Genomic DNA, 13,258 nt, shown 5'->3' with positions numbered 1-13,258 from the left:
GCGCCAGCCAGTCGTTGGGCTGAGGCCCATCTCTTGCCCGTGCACAAAACTCTTCATCTGGTCTTGCTTGGATCGACCTGTGCATCCTAACGTCTCCATTGTTTGCTGCCAGGGTGTGCCCAGGGTTTGACCCAGCATGTTGGAATGTTCGGCTCTTCAGTCCAGTGTCCACGTCCCATGGCGTGTTCAAGAGCAGATCTCGACTTTGTGGTATTGTGCTTTGCTTTTTGCCTTCATATCTGGGATGTATCGTCCACTTTTCTCCTTCGATCTCTTCTTCGGGTCTTGTTCCTCCTCCCTCTTCCTCCGCGCCAGCCATTCCGGCGTTGCATCCAAGCATCTCACGTTTTACATTCCGTACCAGATTTGCCTGGCTAAGCGCCGGCCATCTTGACCACCAAGAGCATCGTCCCCCCGGTTCGTCTCAAGACCACTCGTCGACCTGGGCATTCCTCTGCGCGGCTGGACGCAGCTTCGTTTGCTTGGTCTCTGATTCACTCATTTGGCGTCACCACATAAGACATTCGTAAATCCCTTCTCGGGTTGGACAAGGAGAAATAATCGAGGCCACACTGGACTGCGGCTAAATCGTCATTGGCCGTACTTTTGCAACTCGTTGCTTTATTCTACCCCTTCCATCCACAGCCTGGCGCTGCTTGAAACCCCCAGCATCATCGAACTTCGACAAAAAAAGAAAAAAAAAAATAAAAAATAAAAAAACCGCAAACTTTATCGCATCGACTTGTCCTGGCTTGCATCTCATTACCTGGTTTGGACTGTTTTGTGGGCAACGACCCTTGGATCGACAGACGCCATCCGACGCCATCCTTCGCCTTTCCTTGGGCGAGGCGAGGGATTTATTGTTACCAAAGAGAAACCAGGAACAGAGTCTGGTCGAGTGACTCCACGCGCGGAGCATTCCGTTGACACACTAGCATTCCCTTGTTTTTGCCGTCAACACTTGCTTTACATTGCCTTGACTGTGCCCTCACTTTTCCTTCACTTTGCTTGTTCTTCACAGCCGCTCGAGAACCTCGTCGACGAGGACTTGCTGGTTTTCGGATACACGGCTCATTTCTCTCCTTCACGGAAACGGCTGGCCGATCCATGCCACCGTTTCGTTCGCTCCTTCCATATTGTTTCGTGTTTCTACCGTGGTCACTGCAAATCTGGTGCCCGCGTTTGTCGAAACCTGGAGGCGACATTGAACCACTCCTCTCGCCGTGAATTGCCTTGCAGATCACTCTTGTTTCCGCTCATCCATTTCACCATGCGCGCATGATGCGAATCGACTTGAGCACATAAGAGCGTTCATTGGCCCTTCTCCGGTGCGGTTTTGTAGCTGTTCTGGCGACAGTGATCGCCGTGGAGCCCACGAGATCTTGAGCACTGTTGGAGCGGGTAACTGTCTCGTCTCTGAACAAGAAAGGCACGGCATCACGCGAGAGGTTTCTTCCCTGAATTCTTTGAATCTGCCCATCCATATATACGCAATCTTTAAGGATCCCACTTTTCCTTTTCCTTCTTCCTCGATCCCTTCGATTCTCCTCCCTTTCCCCCCCCGTTTTCGCTGGCGCTGGCTCGCCACGTTTTGAAATCTAGAAAAAGATGGACGTAACCAAGACTTTGGAGTCTAGGGGATCGCCCGGATCTGAACAGGTACAGCCCAGTTCAACAATTGCCCCCTTTTATACCGCGCTAAATGGCGTCAATCAGCCCATGAACCTGTTCTTTCGTGATGTTCTCTGGTGGACGTTGGGTATTGCCGGCATTGCGGTGCTAGTTGTTCGCATCATGGAACTTCTGTGGGCAAAACTCCGACAAGTGTCAGCCATGACGGTTCCGCGAGAGAAACAGCTCTACTGGAAAACGTCGCAATTTAGTTGGATGCCCGGCGTCAAGAAGCACCTCACTTATGCCCCTCTCTGGAAGAAGCGACACAATCGGGAGTTTAAGCTCTCATCCGCTGTCAACGTGGGCACCCTGCCTTCCCGACTTCACATGTTGGTGATCCTTGGCTATCTTGGAAGCAATGTTGCCTACATGTTTGCGCTCGACTGGTCAATTCCGAACAAGTATTCCTTGTGTGCAGAGCTGCGAGGCCGCTCCGGCACCTTGGCGCTTGTCAACATGGTGCCGCTGATTATTTTCGCAGGTCGCAACAATCCCCTGATATCCATGCTCAAAATCAGCTTTGACACGTACAACCTCTTGCACCGTTGGATGGGCCGCATTGTCGTTGCAGAGGCGGTCCTCCACACCATCGCATGGACGATTCCAGCCGTAGCTGACAGAGGTTGGGAAGGCGTTTTCAAATCCCTCATCGGCACGCCATTTATTGCATCGGGTCTCGTTGGTACGCTTGCCATGGTTGCTTTGCTAATCGCCTCGGTCTCGCCTCTTCGCCACGCCTTTTATGAAACATTTCTCAATCTCCACATCTTCCTTGCCCTGGTCGTCTTCGTTTGCACCTGGATTCATTGTGCAACGGCCAGCGTACCGGGCGGTTTGCCGCAGATGTCATGGATCATGGGCATTATGGCCTTGTGGTTTGCTGATCGGTTTGCTCGATTTTTTCGACTGGCGTACAACAATTGGTCAAAGAAGGGCTTCACAGACGCCTTTTGTGAAGCCATGCCGGGTGAGGTAACTCGGGTTATTCTGAAGCTTCCACGGTACAAGACCATCCCGCCAGGCACCCACGCCTACTTGCGCTTTTCAGGCATCAGGTCTTGGGAGTGTCATCCATTTTCCATCGCCTGGATCGAGCATCGTGCCGATCACTTGTTACCCACGTACGAGAAGGAGGAGCCTGTGCACGGCGTCCTGGATAAGAAGCAAGCCACGACTTGCGTGTCGTTTGTCATCGGAGCGCAGACTGGGCTTACCCGAGAGCTCTTTACCAAGGCCCAGATGTCCCCTGGGGGCATCACCATACGAGCAGCCATGGAAGGACCATATGCTGGACATCATAACCTCGACTCATATGGACATCTCTTGCTCTTCGCTGGCTCGACCGGTATCACACATCAGTTGTCGTACCTCAAGCACCACCTGGAGGGTTATAACGCCGGCACCGTGGCTACTCGACGACTAACCTTGGTGTGGATCATCCGAGAGTATGAACATTTGGAATGGGTGCGCCCATACATGGACAGCATCCTGCGCATACCAAATCGCCAGGACATCCTTCGCATTCAGGTGTTTGTGACTCGTCCACAAAACGTCCGCGACGTCATGGCCAGCAGTACTACCGTCAAGTTGTTCCCCGGTCGGCCAAACATCCCACTTCTGGTATCCAAGGAGGTCCAAGAGCAAGTTGGTGCCATGGTGGTGACGGTCTGCGGCCCCGGCGCCCTTGCAGATGACGTACGAGGTGCTGTACGGGCGGTCCAGGGCGAAACCGTTGTTGACTTTATCGAGGAGAGCTTTACGTGGTAAACTCGGCACACGGGATTTTGGTGGCGGCTTTCATGAGCCTTGGAAGGGCATCTTTTTTTTTTTCTTGTCTCATATATTCGGGCTGTATATATTCTTGAAATGCACGCAAAAATGGTGAATAGCATTTTGCGAACTGTGCCAGTTTTGGTACAGAGAAGAGAAGATTTGTCTGTAGAAATGTTGCATAGACTTGTACATTGTTTGTGGCGGCAGCACAAGACACACATGGGGGCGAATAAGTCGCTCTTGAGAGTTACTTGAGCCCCGCAACAGGTGGAGTGGCAGTAGGCCGTTTGGATTTTTTTCCTTTTTACTTTTCGAAATAGGAGTCTGCAGTCTCGCAAGGTATTTGGAAAACATGTGAAGGGATGTACTCTACAGAAGTTTGAATGCCCATGATATGCCCAACTCCAAGCTATGCTGTGTGTACGACGTACGTAACCCGCCTTTCACTCCGGGTGTTTTGATGATGAAAACGGACTATTCCAGCCAGTGTGTGTCCCTCGGGTCCAAAAACACGGCCATGAAACGAAACCTGCAAATGCGTAGTTTCAAGCATCACCATCCATGGCGCTCTGCAAACCGGCCATCCACTTGTCGTCGGGCCCCGAGTCGAGACCCCTGAATCCGTCCTCGACGACCCACGCGCGGCCCTTCTCCCTTTCAAACAGCGCCTCGCACGCGGCGCCCACGACCAGCAGACCCGGCGGCCGGCTGCCCTCGGCCTCGACCGCCTCCACAACATGCCGCAGGGTGGTGCGGATGACGCGCTGATCAGGACAGCTGGCGCGCTCGACGACGGCGCAGGGCGTCGCGAGGGGCCACAGCGCGCGGCGGCGGCGGCCGTCGTCGTCGTCGTCGTCGTCCACCGTCAGCTCGGCCACCAGGGCGGCGACGCGGTGCAGCGCCATGAGAAACACGACGGTCCGGCTGGCGACGTACTCGGGCGGCGCGGGCGGCGCGCCCTTCTTGCCCGTGCCCGTGCACACCAGCAGCTGGTCGGCGACGTCGCGCTGCGTGGGCGGTATGCCCGCGAGCAGGGGGCCGCTCAGCGCGCTCGTCACGCCCGGCAGCACCGTCACGCGGTCGCCCAGGCCGCGCGCCCGGAAAAAGGCCACCTCCTCGCCGCCGCGGCCGTACACGAAGGGGTCGCCCTGCTTGAGGCGCAGCACCGCCTGGCCCGACCGCACGGCGGCGAGGGCCGTCTCGAGCAGCTCCTCCTGCGCCTGGTCCGCGTTGCCGGGGAACTTGCGCGCGATCTGGACCGGGGTGCGGCGCGGGATGAGGTCCAGCACGCCCGAGGGGACGAGCTTGTCGGCGAGGACGACGTCGGCCGTCTGGATGGCGCGGAGGGTGGCGGTTGTGAGCAGCGAGGGGTGTCCCGGCCCGGAGCCGGCGAGCACGATTCGGCCCCTTGGCGAGGAGGCGGCAGCAGCAGCGTCGAGCTGCGCCGGTGGTGGTGGTGGCGGCGATGAGCTGTGCCCCGGGTACGCGAGCAGGAGCTTCTCGACGTCGTGGTCCGTCACGGCGGCCAGGCGCTTCAGCGGCCAGTACTCGCACACCTGGCCCAGCCAGCGCATGCGGCGGGTGCGCACCTCGTCGTCGCCCACGAGGCGGTTGAACTGGCTGCCCTGGTCGAGGGCGTCGTCGAGGTCCCCCGGGGCGAGGGCGTCGTCGTGCTGGATGCGCCGGCGCAGCTCGCCCAGGCGGTCGCAGGCGGCGCCCAGGCCGGGCGGCAGGCACGAGGCAATCTCGCGCCTCACGCGCGACGCGAGCTTGCACCCGCGGCCGTTGGTGGTGACGCCGATCTGCAGCGGGCCGTCGGCGTGTGTCGAGAGCAGGCCAAAGGTGCTCAGGTGCGGCGCGTCGACGACGTTGACGGGGATGCGGTTGCGCCGGCACACGGACGATATGCGCGCCGCCAGCGCCTCCCTCGGCGCCGACGTGACGAAGACGGCGTCGACGGTGCGCCCGACCTCGTCCCTGCCCAGCGTGAACAGGTGCTCGTCCTCAAACGCCTTCTGGTGCCAGCGTATCAGGCCCTGCTCGATCTTGGTCTGCAGGTTGTAGTGTAGGTCCGCGCCGGCCGGGGCCACGAGAACGGGGCGTGCGCCGGCGGCGAGGGACGTCGTGCAGCGCGCCGCCGCGAGCGGGTTCGTCCCGACGACGAGGTGGATGTTGTCGGTGCAGTACACGCCCGCGAGCATCGTGTTGCTGGTGTTGTGAGCCATGGCGACGTCGTCTTGCAATGCGCAGACGGGAGGAGAGCATTCGCAGTTCGGAATGGTGCGCGGCGACGCCGTGTATTTTAGACGCGGGCCCCCGACGGCCCGGGAAGCACGCCATCCAGTTGGTTTTGAACCTAGGTGATTTGCGTCTCATCAGTCTTGCTCGTTGCGCTCGCCGATTCCCGCGACACCCCGATTTTTTTTTGCTTGCCAATCTGCGCCTGATGTGACGCCATTGAGCTAACCCCGGAGAATGGGGCCGCTATCAGACCAATCATGCGGCGGGGATTAGGAGCCTCGAGACCCCTGGTGAGTCTACCTTTGTCGGGTCGTCGCGGGGTCGAATTGATAGCGCACGTGTCTTATCGCCTTTTCTCTCGTCCTCGGAGATGTTTGTTTCAGCTATGTGCTTTGTGTGGTAATTATAGTACAGCTCCTTTGGGGGAGATATCCTTTTCCGATGCCTTTCATTATATAGTTTACAGTGATTGTACAAGATTCCTTAGCGCAATCGGGCCCGTCTTTCCGCCTCTTCCAGCTCCGCCTCGGCCTCCTCGTCGAGCTCCCTGTCTAGCTCTGCCTCTTCCCTGGCTTCTGCATCAAACAGCTCCTTCATCAAGTCGCGCTGCTTGGCGGCCTTGCTCTTAGGCCTCCTGTCCTTGAGCGCATTCTTCTCTGTCGCTGACAGTCGCCCGCTGTCCATGGCAATCTCGACCTTGCGAGGCTTTTTGCCGTCGGCGGCCGCTGCGCGTTTCCCTCCGTCGTCTTTGCCGATGCCAGCCCTTACGTTGCGCGCCACTCTCGTCTTTGCCCCCAGTGCCCATAAATCTCCCCATCTTGACTTTCGCGCATCGTGGTAGGCAAGCTTACTGAAACTCTTGGGCACCGTCCACCGCTCAATCTTGCCTTCTGGCGTGCAGAGATCCAGTGTTACGTGGCCTTTGCGCTTCAGCGGCGGCAGGACAAGTCGCGGCAGTGTTTGCATGTCGGGGTGATCTGGTGATTTTTCGTAGCCCTGGAATGCTTGCGCCGTGGCTGCTGGCCCCGTGAGCTGGCTGCTCTTGGGCAAGCCTCGCCGGATCGCAACGTAGCTGAACTCGACTTCGCCCTGGTTGTTTGCGTGCTTTCCGAGCATCTGGCTGTAGAATGACGGCTGCACGAAGCGCTGGTTGAAGTGGCAGTAGTCCTTGCGGCCCTTGCTCTTGCCGGACTCCTTGTACATGGGACATGGCCCGTGGTTGGAGCATGGCGCGATGATGTGGCCCGGCTCAAGCTCCCGATTATATGCTGGGTTGAAGTCTTCGGCGCTGACTCTAGCTTCCCCAGACTGTGGGAGGAGGAACTGGTTGAGTACAGTGTCTCGAACATGAGCCACCGCCTCGAAGCCTCTGGGGTGTGCCTTTTCAATGACGACGAGAACACCGCCATTCTTATCAAGCAGACTCCAGAGGTTGTTAAGAATAGCCTGCCTGTAGTGGTCCTGCTTCTCCTTGAGGAACAGATGCGAAGCAATGATGATGTCAAAGCTCTTTCGAGTCTGTGGCTTGGTTCCGGCGTCAAGATGTTCGCCTTGCATTTCACCTGAGTGTTCGTAATCGGGCAGCCGCGGCAAAAACGTGGTGTTGTGTAAAAAGTTCTTCAGGCGGTACCGTAGGCGATCTGACGCAGCAATAACCGTCTTCTTGCCCGTTGGTTGTGGCCCGCTGACCTCGCCCTTCTCCTTAAGCAAGTCCCATTCGGCGTTGATGATTTGCTCCCACGCTATTAAGCCAGCTCCGCCAGCACCTGCATCCAAGACGCTCAAACCACCCTGTTTGCCCTGCTTGAGGCGAGACTGTATCCATTCGCTGCCTACTCGTTTCCGAACTTCTCGTAGAATCGACATGATCGAAGCGTATGCCGGAGGTAGATAGCCTGCGAGGAACGCATCTGCTTCAATTTCAGACATCTGTCGCTGATCAGGAGGGAGCCCAACTCCTCCCATCAAGCCATTCTTGCGTCCTTCGGGCGTGGAGGGCGAGGTTGGGAGCCCCGGCCCACCAAAGGCTGCCTCCGCGGCTTGTTTGACATGTTTCAGATGAGTTCGCTCAAGAAGCTCCCGGACAGGTGATATCAACTCGTCTCTGGGCAGCGGTATTTCAACAGGACTACCTTGAAACCTGCCCTCCAGAGTGTATCGATGGAATCGTCTGGTTTCTCCCAAGTCTCGTCCGCCAAAGCCTGGTTGTTCTTCCGGCAACCAGGACGAACTTTCATCCTCTTCCTCCATGTCCGCTTTCTCATCTTCTTTCTGGACTCTGCTCTTCTGAGCGGTCTCGAAGTCCGCCGCTAGTCTCTTCAGAGCATCATGTTCCCTCTGACTTCGAGCCACAATATCCACATACCCAGGAGGTTTTCCGATTATATCGTGTTCTATAGTGTCAGGATATTCCGTATCAATGTCATACGACTCCTCTATAGGCTTTGCTTGCCGGTCGATTTTGTAGGTCACCTCTTCGAACTCGCCGCCTTCAAGCTGTCGCAATAGGGTGCCCTCGCCGTCTGGCCGGGGGAAAACAGGTCCCATATCCGCATGGGTGTCAATTCCGACATCTTCTGGTCTGGTTTCTCGTAAGGGTGGTCCATACAGTCGTTCGTACAGCGCATACTCTTGATCGTTGAGGTAGCCGGGCGGTAGTGTGTCACGAAATCGTTGCTTTGCATCCCGCACAACCTTTTCAATGTCTCCTTGGCTTGTTGTTTCTGACTCTGTCGACTGCCTTGCTCTCAGTGACCTGGAAATAGAAAAATTTCGCCCCGCGGGAGCTGTGCAAAATGCGCCGCCGCCAGTGACGTTTGACACCGAGCCTCTTTGCGCCGTGACAAATGACGAATGTGAAGGAGGGCTTCTTAAAAAAAGCGATATTGAATAGCCACAAATAGAATATGCATGTCGGACGCCTTTAAATGACAGCATTTTTACAACATATTGTACAAGTATGTGCTGCAGGAGGGAAGCGCGCAGGGATTAAGGTTGGAGCTTTTTCTCTATCGCGTTATCACGTGATCGCGATACTTTGTAATACTGTTGGCATGATTGGGTGATACCAACAGTTGCGAAACGTGCCTCTTAAAGCGGGATGATGCTGATTGTAGAGGGAAAAAATTTATATTTGAAATTTAGGAGTATTTGAGACACTAAGTCTTGCCAGTGACTGCAGGCTGCGTGCTGGAAGGCTGCTATGTGCCGATGGTGAGCTGCGTCGGGGCTGCATGGCAATTGCTGGTGAACCTACTTGACAGTCTGGAAAGTCATATTTACCTATCGCCAAGTATATACTACTAATACAGCATGTAGAATTGTAGAGCGCGATTGCCAGATACCTCCTGTTCAAACACTCTCTTCCTGTCATAGTTACTTACATCTTCACTGCAATAGTCTGGAAGTCGAACTAGCGCTTAGTTTTCTCGTTGAACCATGTATTACAATAACCTTGTTTGTATTTGGACTGAAAGAAGAAATACTACCATGTTCCGCACTGCCCCGCAACGCCATGCAAATAACTAAAACCGCTCACACCTGCCCATTTCGATCATAGATCGGCCAACGTCTTAAACGTGGCCCTCTGTTGGGGATGGGCTGCACCCCCCGGAGCTCTCGCACCGGATCCAGCCCCAGCCCCAGAAGCTGCTGGCGACACGCGTGGAGGAGCAGGCCTCTGCGGCGCTTTATGAACGTTGAACCGAGACTGCTCAGCAGCCTTTTGCGCGTCGAACTAGTGAAAAAAGACCCCAGTCAGCAATGTCTCTTCCTTTGACAGCTAGGTCCTCCTTTTGGTTACGTGCCGAAAACAAAGACACCAGGTACAGGCCAACAAAGGCGACCAGGAGGTTCAACAGGCCGCTGTAGTTGAAGCCGCTGCCCGCAGAAGGCGAACCTCCCCCCAGAGTTCGACCAGGGGTCTTGAAGAGACCATCGGCAGATTTACCGCTGCCTGCGAGCTGGACTGCCTTGGTAACAGCCTCAGAGAGAGCGGTTGGATTGGCACCCTGGATGGTCTCGACGCAGGTGCCGTTGTGAAAGATTTTGAAGGTGGGCATTGCAGACACACGGTTCTCCTTGGCGACTTCGGGTTGGGAGTCGACATTGACTTTGGCAAAGGCCACCTTCTTGGGAGAAGAGTGCTGGCTTGCGAGACGCTGGAAATGAGGAGCGATCATCTTGCATGGTCCGCACCAGTCGGCATAGACTATCATGAGTTAGTTAACCTGTTGCGTGGACTCCCCGGCTGCGGAGCAATGGTGTGAATCATACAGTCGGCGACGACTACAGAGGTGCTGGAGAGCAGAGACTTCCACTCCGAAGGAGACTTAATTTCAACAAGACCGCTCATTATGTCCACGTTGACCAGTGTGAGGTCTGCAGTGAGATTGATGGATGAGATAGAGAAGTGGACAGCATGATGCCAACAGCTGGCTGACCAACCAACAGGTGGCGTGGAACCAGGATTGGCAGGCGGTGGATAGAGTGGGCTGCTTTCTGCCGGACCTATTAAGCTGCCTCAACTTTTCTACAACCCTCACCGACCGGGGTTCTCATATTGACAGCAAGTTTCAAAAACGGCTGTATTAAAAAAAGGCCATCATGTCTTTTCACGAGCGTAAGAACAAAGTAAGTGTATCACTGTAAAATGAAGAGTGAATTGGAACCTTACCAAGCAAAAAGAAGCGGAAGACGGTCCACAATGGCCAGCAAGATAGAACTTCATTCAAGCCCTCTGCCAGCTTCACTCCCACCGAAGGCGGCAGAGATTGGACAGTATCCGTCGCCATCCCAACAAGCATCTTGACCAAGTAAGCCGTCCTCACACGCTCCGTACGGTCCCCACGCAATACCCTGCTAACACACGCCCCCCCCAGCCTAGCGACCGCGGACCAACGCATGTCCATCCCGGGACGAATCGCCCGCGCCCTCGCCGTCTTCGCCGTTGACGAGGTTGTGGTATTCGACGACTCGCCAGCCTCCTCCCGTCCGCGACAAACAGACACCGCGGGCTACACGGGCGACACCGACCCGGCCCATTTCCTCACACACATCCTCTCGTTCCTCGAAGCGCCGCCGTTTATGCGCAAGGCCCTCTTCCCACTGCACCCCAACCTCCGCCTGACCGCCCTCCTCCCCAGCCTAGACATGCCTCACCACCCCAATCCCAAAGAATGGATCCCCTACCGCGAAGGCGTCACCGTCCCCGGCAAAACCAGCACAGGAAGCGGCACCCTCGTGGAGGTCGGGCTCGACGAACCCGTCGAAATCGAAGAGGACATTCCGCCCAAGAGCCCGCCTCACCCTCCTCTTCCCCGACGACCAGTCCCAGTATCCCCAGTGCGTGGACCCCCAAGCTCCCCGGACAGAAGGCGGCTACTACTGGGGGTACACTGTCCGAAAATGCCCTTCCCTCAGCTCCGTGTTCACCGAAAGCCCGTACGAGGACGGCTATGACTTTAGCATTGGCACTTCGGAGCGCGGGACCCCCATTTCCAAGGCATTCTCGTCGAAACCCCTCAATTTCAAGCACCTGCTCATTGTGTTTGGCGGACCGCGCGGGTTGGAGTTTGCGTCCATGAACGACGAGGAACTGGTAAAGATGGACATCCAGGGCGGCAGGACGAGGGAGCTGTTTGACCAGTGGGTGAATGTGCTGCCGGGGCAGGGCAGCAGGACGATTCGGACGGAGGAGGCGCTCTTCATTGCGCTGACGGCGCTGAGGGGACTGTGGGACGGCAAGTAGCTAGCAGTGGATTGATACCCATGATGAACGCATGTAATGACTGTCAAGGTGTTTCATACATTAACTGAGCCGCGATATATTTGCTCTAGCTTCATGGAATATAAGCATTGTTGTTTCCTGTGATGTCGTACATCGAGACATCCACATAATCGGCTCTCGTCCGAATTTGGACATGGCCATACACCAAAACATGCATGATGCACAATACATGTTTCCATCTTGAAAGAGCCTATTGTTGATTGCCCTGCTTTCTACCGTCAAGTACCCGAAAAAAAAAAAAAAACGCCATCTATGCGAACCCAAGTCGCCGATATATAACATTTACAAAGCTTCTTCCGGATGGCCCTTCTGAATTGTATGTTTATCTGCCATTCATTCCCATCATCTATAATCACCGAGTCTCGGCATCCATAGCCACCGCCTTGGCGATGTTCTCCTCCGTCGTGGGCGACGCCATGCCCTTCTCGCCAGCCCTCTTGCGCAGGACATTCTCGATGAACGCCTCGCCGGCCTTGTAGGATGAGCGCACCAGAGGACCGCTCGCGCAGTAGAGGAAGCCCATGTCCAGAGCTCGCTGGCGCCACATTTCAAACTCGTCGGGGGTGATGTACTTTTCGACCTTGAGGTGGCGCTTCGTGGGGCGCATGTACTGGCCAAAGGTGACGACGTCGACGTCTATTTTTCTGAGCTCTATAAAGGGCTGTTAGCAGTGCCCGCGCAGAGAGGCGGCATGTTGTAGGTCTTGGTACGTACCCCGCAGAGCATCCATCACCTCGTGCTCCTGCTCGCCGAGGCCGAGCATGATGCTGGTCTTGGTGATGATGCCCTCCTTGCCACGCACATCCTTGACGTGTTTCAGCACCTTCAAGCTCTGTCGGAAGGTGGCCCTGCGGTCGCGAACGTACGGGGTCAGGGCCTCGACGGTCTCGACATTGTGCGCGTACACGTCCAGTCCGCTCTCGGCCACAATCTGGACCATGTCCAGGTCGCCCATGAAGTCGCCCGTCAGTGCTTCCACCAGCAGCGACGACCTCTTCTGCTTAATCTTGCGAATCGTCTCGGCAAAGTGTCTGGCGCCCCCGTCGGCCAAGTCGTCACGGTCGACGCTCGTCAAAACGACGTAGCCCAGGCCCCATCGCGCAAGGGCCTCGGCGGTATGTTCCGGCTCATGGGGATCCAGCGGCGCGGGCGCCCTGTTCGTCTTTACGCTGCAGAAACGACACCCTCGCGTGCAGGTGTCGCCCATGAGCATAATGGTTGCAGTGGCGGCGCTCTTATCTGAGCCGCCCCAGCACTCGGAGATGTTGGGGCATCGTGCCTCTTCGCATACAGTGTGGAGGCCGAGACCTCGCAGATCGCTCTTGATCTTCTTGAAGTTGTCGTTTCCTGCGGGAATCGGCGTCTTGAGCCACTCGGGCAGTCGTGTGATTGTTCTCTTCTTGCCGGCTGGCCCGACTTCGGCGGTTCGGAGAGAGTAGGCCTCCGAGGTCGACAGCTGCTGGGCTGGGGACGAGGTAGCAATGAAGTCGGAGAATGATGCGACGTCGGTGTCTTTGAAGTAGGTCTTGCGCCTGGGTTTGGCGGTTTTGGCCGAGTCGCTAGGGGAAGGGACGGTGGCAAAGCATCGGGCGGCGGCGGGCGTGTTGCACAGTGCTCTGCGAACAGGGGCTTGCACTCTCTGCAGAGATGAGGCCATGGACGCCATGACTTGGTGGATTGATCAGGCTTCGATACGAGCCCTCTACCGCGTTGTGATGCGGAGGAGAAATTATCTCACGAAACTGGTGGAAGAAGATTGATGGGGATGGGGACGTCTGTCAA

General features: G+C 56.3%; 7 protein-coding genes across 9 annotated transcripts; 3 read left to right on the top strand and 4 right to left on the bottom strand.

Annotated features, from left to right (window-relative positions):
• The first annotated feature begins 42 nt into the window (after positions 1 to 42).
• J3458_019677 (uncharacterized protein) lies at positions 43 to 4,255 on the top strand. Its single transcript, XM_007814240.2, has one exon. The coding sequence runs from the start codon at positions 1,609 to 1,611 to the stop codon at positions 3,439 to 3,441; it is 1,833 nt and encodes a 610-aa protein (XP_007812431.1). The 5' UTR covers positions 43 to 1,608; the 3' UTR covers positions 3,442 to 4,255.
• Positions 3,993 to 5,672, bottom strand: MET1 (uroporphyrin-III C-methyltransferase; the record flags this gene model as incomplete). The annotated part of the gene is made up of 1 exon (XM_066121634.1): positions 3,993 to 5,672. The coding sequence occupies one exon, from the start codon at positions 5,670 to 5,672 to the stop codon at positions 3,993 to 3,995; it is 1,680 nt and encodes a 559-aa protein (XP_065973250.1).
• Positions 5,673 to 6,171: 499 nt separating this feature from the next.
• RSM22 (37S ribosomal protein S22) lies at positions 6,172 to 8,625 on the bottom strand (the record flags this gene model as incomplete). Its single annotated transcript, XM_007814238.2, has 1 exon — positions 6,172 to 8,625. The coding sequence occupies one exon, from the start codon at positions 8,623 to 8,625 to the stop codon at positions 6,172 to 6,174; it is 2,454 nt and encodes an 817-aa protein (XP_007812429.2).
• A 183-nt stretch (positions 8,626 to 8,808) lies between these two features.
• J3458_019674 (uncharacterized protein) lies at positions 8,809 to 10,078 on the bottom strand. 3 transcript variants are annotated; one of them, XM_066121633.1, is made up of 3 exons: positions 9,964 to 10,078; positions 9,495 to 9,898; positions 8,809 to 9,424 (listed from the first exon to the last, which is right to left on the bottom strand). In XM_066121633.1, the coding sequence occupies exons 1-3, from the start codon at positions 10,040 to 10,042 to the stop codon at positions 9,242 to 9,244; spliced, it is 666 nt and encodes a 221-aa protein (XP_065973249.1). In that variant the 5' UTR covers positions 10,043 to 10,078; the 3' UTR covers positions 8,809 to 9,241. The 3 variants fall into 3 exon arrangements, with proteins under 3 accessions (XP_065973249.1, XP_007812428.2, XP_065973248.1); XM_007814237.2 differs by having other exon boundaries at positions 8,945 to 9,898; XM_066121632.1 differs by having other exon boundaries at positions 8,947 to 9,424; positions 9,495 to 9,987.
• A 186-nt stretch (positions 10,079 to 10,264) lies between these two features.
• J3458_019673 (uncharacterized protein) lies at positions 10,265 to 11,207 on the top strand. The gene is made up of 3 exons (XM_066121631.1): positions 10,265 to 10,320; positions 10,378 to 10,502; positions 10,569 to 11,207. The coding sequence occupies exons 1-3, from the start codon at positions 10,294 to 10,296 to the stop codon at positions 11,146 to 11,148; spliced, it is 732 nt and encodes a 243-aa protein (XP_065973247.1). The 5' UTR covers positions 10,265 to 10,293; the 3' UTR covers positions 11,149 to 11,207.
• Positions 11,208 to 11,269: 62 nt separating this feature from the next.
• On the top strand, positions 11,270 to 11,437 carry J3458_019672 (uncharacterized protein; the record flags this gene model as incomplete). The annotated part of the gene is made up of 1 exon (XM_066121630.1): positions 11,270 to 11,437. One exon carries the CDS (start codon positions 11,270 to 11,272, stop codon positions 11,435 to 11,437), a length of 168 nt encoding a protein of 55 aa, XP_065973246.1.
• A 30-nt stretch (positions 11,438 to 11,467) lies between these two features.
• J3458_019671 (uncharacterized protein) lies at positions 11,468 to 13,211 on the bottom strand. The gene is made up of 2 exons (XM_007814235.2): positions 12,191 to 13,211; positions 11,468 to 12,127 (listed from the first exon to the last, which is right to left on the bottom strand). The coding sequence occupies exons 1-2, from the start codon at positions 13,140 to 13,142 to the stop codon at positions 11,829 to 11,831; spliced, it is 1,251 nt and encodes a 416-aa protein (XP_007812426.1). The 5' UTR covers positions 13,143 to 13,211; the 3' UTR covers positions 11,468 to 11,828.
• Between the last annotated feature and the right edge of the window lie 47 nt (positions 13,212 to 13,258).

This window comes from Metarhizium acridum, assembly GCF_019434415.1.
Source record: "Metarhizium acridum strain ARSEF 324 chromosome Unknown scaffold_568, whole genome shotgun sequence".
NCBI lineage: Eukaryota > Fungi > Ascomycota > Sordariomycetes > Hypocreales > Clavicipitaceae > Metarhizium > Metarhizium acridum.
This window is presented reverse-complemented; position numbering and strand designations above follow the sequence as displayed.